At 36.6% G+C, this 16,959-nt stretch overlaps 1 protein-coding gene across 3 annotated transcripts in view; it reads left to right on the top strand.

Moving 5' to 3' along the window:
* LOC142358300 (bridge-like lipid transfer protein family member 3B) overlaps positions 1-16,959 on the top strand; it is a 381,846-nt gene that overhangs the window by 308,568 nt on the left and 56,319 nt on the right. For 2 of the 3 annotated variants that reach the window (XM_075409739.1, XM_075409727.1), the window contains exons 4-9: positions 157-338; positions 8,772-9,187; positions 9,475-9,561; positions 9,905-9,934; positions 10,320-10,519; positions 14,720-15,113. In XM_075409739.1, coding sequence (XP_075265854.1) covers positions 157-338; positions 8,772-9,187; positions 9,475-9,561; positions 9,905-9,934; positions 10,320-10,519; positions 14,720-15,113 — 1,309 coding nt within the window. The remainder of the gene's footprint in view (positions 1-156; positions 339-8,771; positions 9,188-9,474; positions 9,562-9,904; positions 9,935-10,319; positions 10,520-14,719; positions 15,114-16,959) is intronic. The other variant, XM_075409735.1, reaches the window with a different exon arrangement.

The raw sequence follows: 16,959 nt of genomic DNA, 5'->3' as shown, positions 1-16,959 counted from the left end.
AAAACAGGAAATTTGTGACAGAAAACATGCATAATTGGAATCACTGTCGTGGACGATAAATTGCTTTGAACAGGAATGTTGAATGTTTATATTACCAATAAAATTTATCCAGTTTGTGTTTTCTGCTTCTTCTAAGCAATTTCACTGTCTGTTCAGCTCTCGCAGATATCAGTGGAGAGTGTTGGGCCCAGCTGGGACAGACCAGACGACCTGAGGAAGACAAGAGTGAAGGACGAGACCAGAGATCAGGTCATCATATTCAAGAGGATTCAGCTGGGAGTCATCAGAATAGCCCTCAACGCCCTAGATGCACACGATGCACCCATCCTACTTATAAGGTTGTACAAGATGTCCTACTTATTCGTTTCTGTCCAGTTGTCGCTTATTTTACGTGGTCAGTAAATTTTCGTTTATCTCTACTTGCTGTATTAAAAGATGGCTATAGATGGCTATAAGCTAAGAGTAAAATCTTACTGATGAATTTCAATTCCGCCCTTTAGAGGAAGCCAATTTTGTCCATCTGCACTTCCTGTCTTGAGTGAACAGTGGTTACCTTACCTTGAAAACGAGGCAAAAGAGACAATTTTCAGCCCGTTTTGTTACAGAAGTAAGCTGAGCTGAGCTCAGCTATGTCTTGGTTTCCTTTGTTTTTTAAGTACCCTGGGGAGTACGAACCAAGTGGTAGTTATGGTGATCATCTGTTTTTTTTAAATCGGTCATATTCCAATGAAACTTCAATATATATGAGACTTACTGCCTCCTTCGACAGCGCCTTAACGGAACTAAAGAATTGACATCCCTAATAGTTAAACTTGCAGAAAATTCTCACCTGGGTATTGCTGTTCTCTATCTAGATCAGCGAATATTTTCCAGAGCTGGTGGGCAAAAAAGGAGGTAACTTTGTGTATCATCTTTAGATGAGACTACAGCAGGGACTTCGCCCGAAGTGGTTGAGATTAATCTAAAGTTATTTCGATAAAAGCGGGGAATTAATTTTTTTCTTAAAGTTTTAAAGTTTTTTTTTGCAGTTTCGATGCTTCATTACAGGTTTTTCTCCTTAGAAATTATAATTCTTCAGAGATTGTTTTTACCTGGAGGCGGGTAGTTTTTTTGTTGGTAACTGGTTTAGGTTACTTTTATTTGATAATCTATATTAAGTAAGGCTAACTGGGACAAGTTCCGGAAGATCACCGAGAAGTCCATCGGCAATGTGAAGATCAGAGACATCTCCGAAGCTTGGAAAGAGTTCTGCCAACTCATGCGCACTGCTGCTAAAAGAAGCATCCCTAGAGGGGCACGGAAGGAGTACATCCCCTGCTGGGACAGTAGCAAAGCTGCTTTGTACAAAGAGGCCACGCAGGCTAACGACTACGCCAAAAGACGCAGGGCCGGCGAGAAGCTACTCGCAGAACTCTCCAAGGACCGCGAACAACGCTGGATTGATACGGTAGAAAAGACTGACTTCACCCGATCTTCTCGTAAAGCTTTTCAACTGATGCGCAAGCTCAACAACCGGCATCAAACGAAGACGGTGAACACAGTCAACGCCAATGAGTACGCCACTATGCTCGCAAATGTATCTCGCATCCCCAGAACCGAACCTGCCCTGAAGCACCAAATACGAGCTCACATGAAGTCCTTTCGGGAAGAGAAGAAGGAAAACATCTCGCTGAGCGGTAAGATCCAAACCCAGGAAGTGATCGACGCCATCCGAGAGATCAAGCAGAACAAGCAACCTGGCTTGGACCAAATGTTCCCGGAATTCCTGAAAAACCTAGGACCCAACGCCCTTAGCTGGCTGACTGAATTTCTCCAACGCTGCTTCAATTTGCGATGCATACCAAAAATTTGGCGGAAAGCCAAAATTATACCGGTCTTGAAACCAAGAAAGACCCAGTCGACGTCAGAAGCTACAGACCAATCTCGCTTCTGAGCCTTGGATACAAACTCTACGAACGCTCCTTTTGTCGAATGCGCCCTCCCAGATGAACAGTTTGGATTTCGACCCCACAGATCTACTGAACTCCAAGTACTGAACATCACCCAGGAGATCGAGGACGCTTTCCAGGCTAAGAGTTCTGTAGGTGCCGTCTTTGTCGATCTCTCTTCAGCCTATGACACTGTCTGGATAACCGGACTCACTTACAAGCTCACGAAGATGATCCCGGATGTCCACGTCATTCAGGTCATCCAAGACCTGATTTCTAACCGCAGTTTCAGGGTCCACACTGGCAACACCAAATCCACATGGAGGAGGGTACGGAATGGCCTGCCACAAGGCTCCGTTCTGGCGCCTATACTGTTCAACTGCTACACGTATGATACCCCTTCAAGCAGGTGCAGCAAGTACATGTACGCAGACGACAGCGCCCTCCTCGCCAGAGGCAAAACCACAATCGCCGTCCAGGCGGACCTCCAAGCTGATGCTAATGCCTTAGCGGACTACTACCGGAAGTGGAAGCTCCGCCTCAATCCTTCAAAATGTGTGTCGGTTCTCTTCAACCTGGGTCCCCGCAAGCCCGACCTGGATATCATCCTGAATGGGGAAAAGGTCCCTGCGGAGTCGAGCTTCAAATACCTCGGGGTTGAACTTGACAGGTCTCTGACCTACAACCAGCACTGCACTAACACGGCCGAGAAGCTCCAGAAACGTGTGAACCTCATTAGAATGCTTGCCGGCAAGTCTTGGGGCACTAAGCCAAGGAGCCTGCGCATCTCTTCGCTTGCTCTTGTACAGTCAGTGGCTGATTACGCGTGCAGTGTCTGGCACAACTCCGCGCACGCGCCCAAAGTCGACCGCAAGATGTTCCAGGCCATGCGAATAGTTTCCGGCACCCCCATGAATACGAAAACAGATTTCCTCCCGCTCGTGTCCAACATGGAGAATCCTCGCAAGAGGCGTGACAGCATTGTTGACGCTAGAGCGCGCACATGTCAGAATTCTAACATCAAACTTCTGAATCACCTTGTGGACGATACCAGAAGATGCTCCCGGCTGAAGAGCAGAATCCAATTCCCCGCGAAGAAACCGCAGACGATATTGCAACAACTCAACGAAGAAATCCCCGTCGATTTCAACAAGGCCTCGGACAAGCTCCCCAGGAGGTCTTGGTGCCGGCTCAACCGCCTCCGCACTAGCGCGCTCAAGTCCAACTGGAACAACACTACCTGTGTCTGTGGCCTGAGCAGACCATCTTCCCAACACATCGTGGAAGAGTGCCCTATAACGTACCTACCAGGAGGCATGGGAGAACTTTGCCACCTCACGGAGACCGCCATAGACTGGCTTGAAGAACTCAACCTGGATATATGAAGAAGCGAACGACTGATGATGATGATATATTAAGTATAATCTAAATCTAATATAATCTAAATTAAGTCAAATTGCGGACTCTTTTTGCCCTATTTCTTTTTGTATTTTTAAGAGTAGTTTTTGAACAATTAGCTTGCTGGTTTTAGATCAAATGCGGAATGCAAAGACAATTAAAAAGCGGACACGGTAAGAAAAAGTGGATGTTTTTTCCGTTTGAAAGATAAAGATTTTTACCTGTATGGAATTCTTCTTTTTCTTTAGTGTGCTTTCTTGGCCAGTCCTTGATCAACTTATATGAAAAAAAAACATTATTATAAATGTTTTGAGAATAATTGTGTGGGTATCATTTTATCTAAAGATAATTTTAAAATATCAGTTTTTTTTGTGTCATTTTCATTTTTTCTCAGTTCATTTGAATTTTTTGAAAAAAACTGAATCATATGGCGGAGACTTGTAAAGAATCCGCATCTAAGGATAACTTAAAGAAAGGTATCAGGGTCTCACTTTTTGGGCATTTTCAATTTTTGGTTGTTCAGTTAAAAGGTTTATCGCAAATGTATCGAGTTTGACAAATTATTGAGATTTCAGATTTTTGCTTCTTCCAACTTGAGAGAAAAGATTGAAATTAATTCATTTGGTGTGTTTCGAAAGAGGGAAAAATTGGTTTTTAAATTTAGTGCCTATCTTCAGTTTTTTTCCAAATAGAAAACGATTTTTTTGCGCATGTATAAGACTTATTAGTGTGGTTAGATAGTTTAGTTTTTGCGAAAAGTTATCTGATTCTAAAAATTTCCATTTGTTCGGATTTTCCTAAAATTTTCTCTAGTTCAGGAATCTAACGGTTATTTCTTCAGCATTTAATCATTCCGTTGAAGTGTTACTAATGTTACTACTTGTTTAAATGGATAAAGTTTGGCCTTCAGCGTTAAAGCTTCAGTTTTAGCAATGATTGTGTTTTCTTTAATTAGTTTGATTATTTTGGTTTCAACTGATGAAACTTTGTCTTTTTGGCTGTCATTGTAAAATTGATCTGCTGGCCAGACACAGTAGTTCTAAATTTATCATTCAATTCCTTGGGTTGTATTTCAAGCCAAATGGACTAAATTTGGCTTTAAGGTCAAAAGCTTCAACAACTTTGGCAACGATATTTTTCGGGTTAACTAGTGAGACTGTTTGGATGGCATTGTTCAACCGGTCTGGTGTTCAGGTACACTGTTTTTAGGTTTGCGTTCAATTCATTGGATTGTATTTCAAGACTTTACATGCTATGTTTTCACTAATTTTTCCATGACTTCGATTTTTCAAAACGGGATTAGCTTATTGGTTATTAAGTTCCATTAGAGTCCCACAACTGCCTTAAGTAGTCCTTCACCTGCTTTGAGTGCTGCAGCTGCTGGCATCTTTAGGAGTTTTTTGTTGCTCTCAAACAAAGTTTGTAGCAATTATATTAGTCCTGTCGGTCTTTTTTATGCGATTTTTCGCTTGACCAATTTTTGTCTTACGCATTTGACTTTTCCTCCTCAAAAACGGGATAGCAGGTAGCGCCCAGTGGGCATTAAGTGCTCTTAGAGCGTTCAGCTCACTAGTCTTCAGGTTTGCGATTAACTACGCCCCATTAGGCCCCTTCAATTAAGCTAAAGCTAGCCTGACTCAACCGTGCCTTGCTACTGACGAAGCCAACCGCTTGCCTGTCGTTTGAAAGCAATTCACCCGACGTTAGTCGGTTACGTTTGAGCAATTTGGTGCAAATATTTCACGTTTTTTGTCATTTTATGATCATACTGAGTTTCTTGATCAGTCTCAAATTGACTTTTGTCATAATTGATGGTGGTATTCTGCAATGCATAAATATTTATGACCTTTTCCTGAGCTATTTTTTTTTGAAAAATTTGTCGTTTTTTGTTGTTTTCTCCAGCCCTGGGATACAGGAAACTTGCACTAGGGTTCGAAAGTAGTCCACTGCATATATTCGATAGGCACTGGAATGGTTTTCAACATTTAAACATCGCGAATTTTAGCAGTTTTTTCATACAATTTGTTAGTTTTTTAATTTTTTTTGCTATTTTATGAGTTTTTCTAGCCCTAGGTGTTTGGAAAGCTTATAATCGGTAGAGTTTAACAGGTAACTTTTTGAGCTATATGGGTTGGTACTGCAAACATAAACACGAAAAATGATTGAAAGATAATATTTTCAAGTTTTTAAAATGTTTTCGAGTTTTTCGAGCCTCATGGGCCATTAAACCTCCTCTAGGGTTTGATAGTAGGTTACTGCTTAGTTTCTTTTGGCAATGCTATGGTTTTAAAAGAGTTTTAATATTACGAATTTTAGCACGTTTTTATTTAATTTGAGTTTTATGTCAAATTTTCTGAAAATTATTATGTTCCGAGGTTGTCGATCTTTATGGGTCTGTGAAACTTTTTATGATTGAAATGGGGTTACTGGATAGTTTGTGAAGACAATGAATTGGTTCTAAAGGTATTAATATATATATAAATAAATATTTGTAGGAATAATTCAATAAAATTTGCATTTTTGTTTTCAACTTTTTCAGTTTTTTTTGTCATTTTGAGTTTATCAATCTTTAAGGGCCAGTGAAATTTTTTTAGGTCTTGCAGATGGTTTAATGGACGGAGAGGGGCATAAAATGGTTTTTAACATATTAATATTGCAAGTTTTAGAGAATTTGTATATTTTTTTGGGATTTTCAGTTTTTTTAAAGTGTCATTTTTCTCTATTTTTTTTGTCTTTTGTGGCCTTTCAAGCCTTCTGCGTGGGTCAATGGGTGCATTTTAATAGATAAAATTTGGTGTTTAGGGTAAAATCTTCAAAATTGTTAGCAGTGATTATTTTGTTTAGTTTTTTGTTTTCGTTTCTTTAAACTTCTGAGACTGCTTGTCTTTTTGGCTGGCATTGTTCACTTGATCTTATGGTCAGATACAGTAGTTCAAAGATCTTCCTTCATTTCTTTGGATTTTTCTCAGGACTTGTTCTGCTTTTTTGGTTGTCAAGTTTTTTGTTACGACCAGAATAGCTTAGCTTGAAAATTACTCTGAATTATACAAATGTGCTTAAAACAGTGAACATTTCAACATTATAAAACAAGTATTCACAGACTAAAAAGAGAAGAGGAATGATAACATTTCTTAATGGACGCAAAGCAATAGCTGAGGCTATAGTTGGCCTTCTCTTTGTTACAATTCAGAGAATTTGAATTGTATTGGGGCACTGTCTTTTTTAAGATCTGTTCACACATTTTCATGATTGAAGTCAAATTGGAGTAGTGATTTTGGTCACGCCGAAACAGGAAGTGGAGCGAAAAAGAGAATAGTTTTGCGGCGTGAAATTTTTTTGACCTAATTTTAAAGCAGAGTGAGAAAACGGTGTTCGAACAAAAATTCTCTTTCTCGCTAGTCGGTTTTTGTTCACATGCGGCAATTTCACTTTGATTTTTACTGTTTTTTTTTTCATTTTTTTGGATCGATAGTTTTCTAAATGGTTTGCCCAATCCATTCGTAGTTCATTATAGGCCTAGTTTTTTGTTTGAACCAAATTTTCATTTCTCGCTACTGGTTTTTTCACATGCCGCATTTTGACATTGATTTTCCGTTTTTTACCTGATTTTTTTTAGAAATGGTTTTTTCAATTCAATTGTAATCTGTTCTAGGTCTAGTTGTTTGTTTAGTCAATAAAAATTCTTTGAATTGTACTTCAGGACTTGTCCTGCTTTGTTTTTTTTAAAATTCCGTCAAGATGATTTTTACGACCATATGGCGGCACAATCTGCTATTTGTTCATGCAATTTTACTGAATTGCGTGCATGACCATTTTTCGCTTTTGTTGGAGTTTTTTCTTTCCTGTGATTAGTTTTTTGGTCACACGTGACTTACTTCACTCTCCAATATGACTTCCTCCATTTGAATTTTACTTTTCACTTTAATTTGAAGAGATAAGGTTAAGAGAGTGTAGGTTATTTGAGAGCAGCTAATAAATGCAGCATTGTGTATACAGGTTTTAATCAAAATATAACATCTCATCGTTTAATTTAAAAAAGTCTGATATTTGGGCTTTTCCTTTCTTTTTGAGACTGCAGATGTGCAAAGCTATTGTGGCTATTTTCTGGAATTCTACCAGCTATTTTCACGATCGGGGTTTTGGGAATCAATGGCGGTTGTTTTCTTGCAATCTGTTGGGTATGTTTTGAATTACGATTTTTTATATTACGGTTTTCGAGATCTCCGTCTGTGCCATTTGATTTCTAGCTTGGTGGAACTGACAAAGCCTGTCTTTGAAACTTCTATAAATTGCGATGCTTTTAATGCCACATTTTCAATCTTGCGATCTGTTGGGTATGTTTTGAATTAGGATTTTTTTGAATTAGGGGTGTTCGAGATCTCTTTTTTGCCATTTGATTTCTAGCTTGGTGGAACTGACAAAGTTTGTTTTCGAAACTTTATAAATTGTGATGCGTTTGCTACCACTTTTTCAATTTGTTTTACATTTCGTTCTTCTTTCTTTTTTGCCGATCACTTTTAACAACTGTTGATTTGCCTCATCTATTTGTTCAACTGAGTGAATGGGGTTTAAAATTTCATTTAACAAAGTTAGTTTTCGTAAACGCATAGAATCAATGGCGGCTATTTTCTTGCAATGTTTTTCGGTATGTTTTGAAGTACGGTTTTTTTTTTGAATTACGGTTTTCGAGATCTTTTTCTGCCATTTGATTTCTAGCTTGGTGGAACTGACAAAGATTGTCTTTGAAACTTCTATAAATTGCGATGCTTTTGCTGCCACATTTTCAATTTTGCGATCTGTTGGGTATGTTTTGAAATAGGATTTTTTTTTGAATTACGGTTTTCGAGATCTCTTTCTGTGCCATTTGATTTCTAGCTTTGTGGAACTGGCAAAGCTTGTCTTTGAAACCTCTATAAATTGCGATGTTGTTGCTGCCACGTTTTCAATTTGTTTTACATTTCGTTCACGTCGTTCTTTTTCGCCCATCACTTTTAACAACTGTTGATTTACCTTATCTATTTGTTCAGCTGAATGAATGGGGTTTAAAAATTCATTTAACAAAGTTAGTTTTCGTAAACGCGGCCAATGTCAATAAAGCGAAAATTCGATGAAGGCCAGTCATCAGGACATAATATCTGTGCTCATCATGGGTTTAAATTTTAATTCGATTTCTACGAAGCATGTGAGCCTTTACCTCATAACCGAAATGAGTATAAATCACGATTACGTTTGCGTAATCTGCCGGATATTCTCTGACGAAACAAAAAGGCGCATGTGCCAAGAAATGAAGTTTTATTCTTGAGTTGAACCAGAATGCTAACTTTTTTTGCTATATAACAAAGCTGTGCTCCATTAAACCACTCTCATAGTCACTCAAACGTTAAGTTTGAAAAATGACGTTGATTTTGTGAAGAAAGGTGCTGACGTTCTGTTGTTTTGTTTCAGCAATAATTCCGAAGTGCAAGTATCAATTAAAAAGCGTTTAAACGACTGTGGATTTGTGGCCTCAAAGGTCAAGTTAATTATTGAGGACCTTTTATGGGTTCTGAATGACTCTCAGATCAAAGCGGTCCTCTCCTATATCAATATGCTGAAGCCTTTGGTCATGAAAGCCCACAAAGCTAGTCAGCTCAAATCAGGAGTGTCAAATTCGGAACAGGAGCAAATGAAGACCTCGTCTGGTCAAAGTGGCGCGGCAGGTGCCCACTACGCCTCGTCAGCATCCTTTAGACTCCCCAAGAATGACCAGGAAGTTAAGATGTGTAAAATATTTGACATCAATGACATCCACGAGACTTCGTACCATCTTGTATGTCGGAGAATTGATCTACACTTGGTTGAGGACAACTCAAAAAGAGCAAGTTAGTGTATGCTTTACTCAATTTTTGCAACGATAATTCCCAAAATGTCTTCATCGAGACAGTGTCCCAGATATAGATATGTTGTTTTTGAAGATTACCCAAACAGCTGATAATTTTGCATTTCTGATTTTACGCTGATATCCAGGTTTCGGTCTTTTTTTTTAAAAATGCGTGCATTATGATGGTTTTCTGGCTAATTCTGAAATTGGGGTAACCGAGCAAATTCATGATAGCGTAGCAATCAGAAATATTTGTTTAAAAAATACGAACATCCGCTTCTTGTTCAGATTCAGTTCCTTTGCGACTGGAGGGCGGTGCTCTGCAATTGTCACTCCGGAACATGTGCTTGGACCACTATCCCTATCACGTAGTTGGTGAGTTGCTACAATTAATACTATATAAGAACCGAAAGATTGTCATGCGACTGAAATTATGACCCTGATGAAGTACTGTTGATAACTACCCATAAGTTGTTTAGAGGTATTTAGTTGTATTCAGAGACAGAAATGCATGATAAGTTGGACCACAGAATCCGAATCTGAACTTTTTCATCGAAATTAAAATTTGGTCCGGTAGATTTAAAAGATTCTCCAGAAAGGGCAATATCGATGCCGAAAGCCACATAAGAAATTTTTGAGGCAAATTCAGGTCTGCTAAGAGTCACAAATAATGTAAATTTGCCATTTTGTTATCAAAAGATCACCACATGTTTTGTAGCCAATTCGGTGCAAGAGATTTCTCCATTAAGTAAGTAGCCATCAATCTGCAAACATTTTAATAAATTCAAATGAATGAATTTTTCTATCGCATTTCAATAATAATCTGGATTGAAAGCTAACAACACTTGGTCAAACTCTGTTGGTGTTTGTAGTCTATGGAAAAGTGATTGCTTTATTCGTGGGTGAACGGATGTCATTGAATTTGAGCTAGAACTGTTTTTGGTCAAGCCAAACTGGTTTGATACTATCTAAGCTTTACTAACAGCTGGATCACTTCATCAATCGCTGAATTCATATCTTTGAGCTTCATTATTACAGATTTAGCGTGTTTGATACCTTAAGAATCGGAAGCCGCAGGTTACGAGAGCCTTCCTTCTTTATGGCTGGTCTTGTTTAAAGTTTTGTTTTTTTAGGTCAGACATTTTACCACTGGGAGAACTACTCAGACTTATTTGAGGCCCGTAACATGTGGGCGAACCAGTTGATAACTCTGTTCAAAGAGCAGTATCTGAAGCTGAAGTTAGACGGGAAGATTGATGACCTTGTTGCAACTGAACTTCATTTTTATGGAAGCAGTCCTGTCTCAATTGAAGCAAGATCTCGCAAGAAAAAGGTGACTGCTGTATAATTTTAATTGCTCCCACTGAACAAAATGGGAGAACTTGATGCTAGCCTCAATTTTTTGTTCAAACAATTTTTGAATTTTTTCAGGGCATATCCCGGAATAGCATATGTTGCATCATTAAAAAAAATTTCACGCTTGATTTCCTGCTTTTTGCGTGATCTAAATTGCGAGCATTCAGAAATTGTCTGTTTCTAAAACAAATTGAATTGCAAGATAAACGTAAACAAGGGCCTGATAGCCAAGTGGTTAATGAATCCGATTCTTTCACCGGGGATTGGGGTTAGAACCTCTCTGATGCCAAAACTTTATGCACCCAAAAATGTTCTCAATGATAGAAATGTTTTGAATTAAAGCCCTTAGGGTGGAAGCGATAACTTTCCAACTCAATTCTGCATTTGTTTCTATCTGGTTTTTATAGCGGTTTTTCAAGAGTATTTCAGAAAACCAATATCTTATTGTTTTGTAAATATCTCAATCTAGAACAAAAATAAAATTCGTTTTTCGAGAAAAAAATTTGTCAGTCGATTTTTAGCATTTTTTAACACGTTTCTCACCCGTTCTAACCTAATTTTTTATCAGTTGTTCAGCACAATTTAATTTTTTGTAATCCTGAGAAACAGGAACAAATCATGTGAGATCTGTCTGTTTTTGGTTATTTGATTTGTAAAAATTTTTGAAATACAAAAAATTATGAGCATATTTCATATTGACACTGAAAAACTAAATGTATGTTGTAGTGATAGCATGACCTTGGTCCGCATGTGCAATTAACTATACAGAGAGCAGCAACGACTCCACTGATTCTGGTTTGCTACTTTTTTGGGCTGCACTGAATTTTGAAAAAAAATCACTTATCACAGAAAAAATATCACAAAAATGCTTTTATTTTGATAATTTAAAAAAAAAAATTTTGATCATATTTTGTTACTCTATTAAAGTTCTTTTTAATTATTGTGTCAGTCATTAAAATGACAAGCAATATATCTTGTTACGAGATCCTTCATGTACTCATTCAGTTTTTATTGAGTTCCCATTTCATATAATTTGGATTATGTTGGACTTCTTCATATATTTTAATGTTCTTGAGATCAATTTTTAAACAGTTTGTGTCGTGATTTTTTGAAGACTGCGGCAGAACGTAGCAAGAGCAAATCACCCTTAGGGCGTGAACGGTTCTCTGTAGTAAAAGAGAAAAATGTTCTCCAGTTTTTATTGACCTGCTGTCCTGTTGCTGCTGCCATTACTAATTTCCACTTCAGATTGCCTACTATATTGACTACTATCAGGTTGCCTTACCACTGTTATTAAAAGGCAACAGGTCTGTTTTGATAGCGTCTAGCTTCAAATTTGGGAATCACTTTTTATGATTCCGTTAATTTTAGTCTGAATATAATTGCTCTGAAAAAGTGTTGGATATTTTTAGTTATGGTTCTTCTTTCTATATTATTTTTTGGTATTCTCACTGAGCAGCATTGTTGATGTTATTCCGTGTTCTAAATAGGTAGTTTTTATGTATCCAGAGTTAATTAATAGCTGCACAGCGATAGCCGGGGGCTATTTTTGGCCTTCTCTCGGTTTTTTTAAATTTCGTCGTCAAGATTTTTTACGACCATATGACGTCTTAATCACTTCAAGTCTACTTTTTGTTCGTGCACTTCCGAAAGAATTGCGTGCGTGAAGTCATTTTTCGCTCTTATTAGAGAGAGTATTTTGTTCATTCGCGTGATGAAGTTTTTGGTCACACGTGACTTACCTCACTCTTAAAAATGACTTCCTCACTCTAAAATTGACTTTTCTTTACTTTAATTCAAAGAGTAAAGGTCAAGTGGATGTGTGCCACTCTAATTGAAGGTTATTTGAGAGCAGCTAGTAGAGGAAGCAATGATTTTGACAGATTTTAATCAGAATATAATTAATATCTGAGCATTTAATAAAAAGAATTGTGGTCTGTTTCTTTTACTATCTTTTTGAGACTGCAGATCTACGAAACTATTGTGGCTCTTTTCTGGGGCTTTGCCAGCTATGTCTTTTTATAAGCAATTGCCTGCTTTGAAACAATTGTTGTGTTTTCAAAAAAGATTTTCTATACTTCAATTTAGGTAGTCCTGATCTGTTTTCTCTCCTTTATTGTTCCTTCGTGTTGTTGTTGATAGCTGCTTTGTACTTTTTTAAAATCAAAAAATGTTTGACAAAATTTAAATTTCAATTGGTCCGTCTCTATGTGTTTTAATCATTATTACTTCGTTTTTCATAAACAAGTTTTACAACTATATTGAAAGTTATTTTAATTCACTGCTGATGAACAATTTGTCCTTCTGTTCGGAACAAAAGAAAAATGTACGAGTTGATCTCCAATATTGTATCGTCTTCCTTTTGATGCTTCGTGTACGTGGCTTATAGTTGTATTAAGTTTGATATTCAGGAAAATATTGGCGGGTTATTTTTATAGTTTATGCTCATATAGTAATAGTGATTAATTTCTTTGAGTATTAAGACCAAAGGTAGACTATTAAACTGTTACAGTCAGCCTTAAGCTGAATCAAAGAGCTTTCTGTATCTTCACAGGTATATAGTATATCAAAAATCTCTTATTAGTTTCTTGTTGTCACAGAGAAACACCTCCAGTTGTGAAGAATGTAGCTTTTTTTTTAATTTCAATTTTCTCACTGCAATATTGTCACAAATTAGTGTCATACGCGCTTTCGTATGCCTTACTTTTTCATTTTGTTTTTCTGACAATTTTCAATTTACTGAGATGGCATGATTACCGAGATTTAAAATGCAATATCAAAGATGCTAATTTTTGTCCATTTCAATTTGTCATTTTTTAATACTTTTTAATAGCATGCTGTTTAATCTGTGTCTTTGCTTTTATTTCGATTTCTTTGATACCACAGGTTGCTTGAAATAGTTATTTTTGGCCCTTTTTTCTCGATTGTAGAACGCCATTTGCTTTATTGATAACAAAATGAAATCAAACATGTAGTCAGAATTGCCTTTTCTTTTTCTTGAATTGTATTCCATGTTGTCCTGATATGTTTCTGAATTTATCAAAAAAATTTGGTTCGTTTCACCGGCTTCTGCTGCTTTTTTAATGTAACTGCCTAATTTCAACTTCTACCTGCTATTTAGGTCCATCGTTTTATGTAAAACACATTCAAGACTTGGGAACACACATTCAAAAAATTGGAAATAAATGAGACAATTTTGCCTCGTTGATAATATGAGCTACAAAATCGAATTAGTTATTACAAATAATACAAAAGCAAATTTCTCATTTTTCAGCATTGTGCATTTTTGAAATATCTGATGGCTAAAAATAAATTGGAAAGAGAAGGGTGTCGCTAGATTCACGTGACATGAAGCCGCCGCTTCCTCGATGATTTTCGATTATCTTGATAAAACATTAAAATTTATAACTTCAAAATTATTAGCTTCTACAGCCACGTTAGCCATTGTTTTTGAACAAAACTTTTTCGTGGGGAAAAATAAAAAGATTTTTGAAAAAATTTTGAGTTGGAGGTTACATTTTAAAACCTTTGAGTTGGAAGCCATCGATTTTTATTTTAGAATTGTTAAAATCTTTAAATTTTGAATGAGTTATAGGTGAAGACTGGTTATAATCAAAGTGGTCACTAATGCGAAATAAAGTGAAAAAAAGTGAAATTTGGATGGTTGATCTCGGTAAAAACACGTTTGAGGAAAACTCCTTCTGATAAGATCCACAAGATTTTTAGTAAAACTAAGCATATTTAGTAATTAAAAGCTACTCGGGCTCTTTGCTGTTTTTTTAATCAAACTTCAGCTAAATAACATTTCCTTTCTCGTAGCAGCTTGATAAGAACATTGTTTGATACCAAAATAAGCGTTTCTGCAATATTTTAGATATTTTGATATAATATTTCTTATACGAAAGTGGGAAAATTTTTCCTAGGGCACAGAAAAAGCGAACCTTGTTTATTTTGTTATTAGCAACTTTTGATACGAGAGGTATATGATATGTGCAGTCTTAGAAGTCAAAATTTTTATAATATCTTGGGCTAGCTAGCTAAATAGACCGAATTCACCAGAACAGTTATCAAGTTTTATTAAGTATCATCCAATAAACGCTGGTGGGCTGGTGTTTAAAATCACTATTTTAAGTTTAATCACCGTCCTCGTATCCGTCAATTGGATTCTTATTTTTAGCCCGGATCTCTTCAATCGGCTCCTGTGTTTGTACCCCAACGTCTCATGTCCTCCTGTTTTGTCCTTTTCTTGGACTCTTACGCTTTGCACCACGTGACCAGCAACAAAACCAGTGGAACTGAAGTTATGAATGGGAAGCTCATCTACAGTGACAAGAGCACTTTCCACATACCCTCTGATGTTCCCTCTCTACTAGCCATTTACACAGATTACTACTTCACATGTGCGTCACCTAGTCTGATGTCTGGGTCCTCTTCTTCCACTGTACATGGGTCTACATCCTCCATCCAGAATCACCACCATCGGAGCTCAACATACAGTGGAGCCTCAAGTGGGAAGATAACCTCTGCTTCTGCCGCGCACTCGGTTCAGTCTGAAATTCAACAACTGCCACGTTAGGCTTTTTATTGCATAAACTAATCGGAGTGATAACAGAAGTGACAAATGGGAGCAAGGGAACTGTATTAAGTTCCTCGTTAAAATTAAGTTGAATTTTGGTATCCGTATTTCTATATAACTATATTAAATTATTCCGTTAAGTCAAAAGCGTTCTCATGTAACTTATTAATTGCTCTCAAACGAAGTTTGTAGCAATTATATTAGTCCTGTCGGTTTTTAATGCCATTTTTCGCTTGACCGGTGTTTTGTCTGACCCATTTGAGCTTGTCCTCAAAAACGGGATAAACAGCTAGAGCACAGCGGACATTAAGTGCTCTTAGAGCCTTTCAGCTCACTAGTCTTCAAGTATGAGATTCACAGAATCTGTTTTCGAAACAAGCAAATTTATACTATTTTGCAATTTTTTCAAGCCTATTGAAAATTTGACATCTTTCATTTTTATTAGCCCTAGGTGTCACGGAACGTCCTCTAGGTTTTAATAATAGGTCAATGCATAGTTTCTAATGGTAATGGAATGGTTTCAACATTTTAACATCACGAATTTTAGCATTTCTTTTTGACAAAACGTGCAATTTCAAATTTTTTGAAATTTATCTTTCCTTATTCAAGTCTTTCCAGACCCAGGGGCCAGAAAACATACTAAAGGATTTGTTGGCCATGGAATAGTTTTTCAACTTTTTAATGTCTTAAATTTTAGCAATTTTTTTGATAAAATTTACTTTTTTTCATTTTTTTTGAAAGTTTTTGTCGTTTTTTTGTTTTTTAGCCTGAAGAGCCAAGGAACCTCCTCTAGAGTTTGCAAATAGGTTACTGAATAGTTTCGAGATGTAATGGAATGTCTTGCAAGATTTTAATATAACGAATTATAGTTTTTTTTTGACAATTTTTGCAATTTTTTTTTTAAATTGTTTTTAGTCATTATTCAGGTTTTTTGAGCCTCAAGGGTCAGAAAACCTCCGTTAGGGTTTAGAGAATGTTTCTGGAAAATTTTTTTTGGTCATGGATTAATTTTCAACTTTTTAATATCACAAGTTTTTATCTTAATTTTTTTTTTATAAAACTTTAATTTTTCAGATTTTCTGAAATTTTTGTCATTTTTACGTGTCTAGCCTAAAGGGCCACGGAACTTCCCCTAGAGTTTGGTAATATGTTACTGCATAGGTTATAGATGTAATGGAATGTTTTCAAGATTTTAATATCACGAGATTAAAAAATTCTTTTAAAATATTTGCAATTTTTTCGGTTTTTGATTTTTTTCCTGCACCAGGGGCCCCTGGGACCTCCTCCAAGGTTTGATAATAAGCTGCTCCATAGTTTCTCGAATTAATGGGATGGTGATTATTATTTTTTATGACTCCAGTTTTAGTAATTCTTGGATAAGAAGAGCCAGTGAAACTATTTCAGGCTTGAAACAGGGATAACGGTAGTCTCTTGAGACAATGAAATGGTTCTTAAGATATTTATTTATCGTGAATTTTTGCAGGATTTTGTTAAAATTTGCAACTGTTTCCGAAATTTTCCAATTTTTTTGTGCTTTTCTGAGTTTAACGACCATTACTCGCCAACGAAACTTAAGTCTCGGAGATGGGTTACTTAGCAGAACTTTCCAGACCAAAAAATGGTTTTGAACTTTTATACTGTGAAGTTAAGAACTTTTTTTTTAATTTTGCCTTTTTCAGTTTTTATTTATTTACTAACAAGGCTAGAAAACTATGAGTTGCATCACATCATGGAAAATATTTTTATCTCACTTTCGCTCTCTGTCGGTTAGGGTTTTTTTCTTCTCTTTCTAGTTTACGTTTTACCTCTCTCACTCGATCTCTCTCTCTCTCTCTTTCTCT

This window comes from Convolutriloba macropyga, chromosome 2 (assembly GCF_964194025.1).
Source record: "Convolutriloba macropyga chromosome 2, txConMacr16.3, whole genome shotgun sequence".
NCBI lineage: Eukaryota > Metazoa > Xenacoelomorpha > Acoela > Convolutidae > Convolutriloba > Convolutriloba macropyga.
The sequence above is the reverse complement of the archived record's forward strand: the minus strand, read 5'-3'. Positions and strand labels throughout refer to the sequence as shown.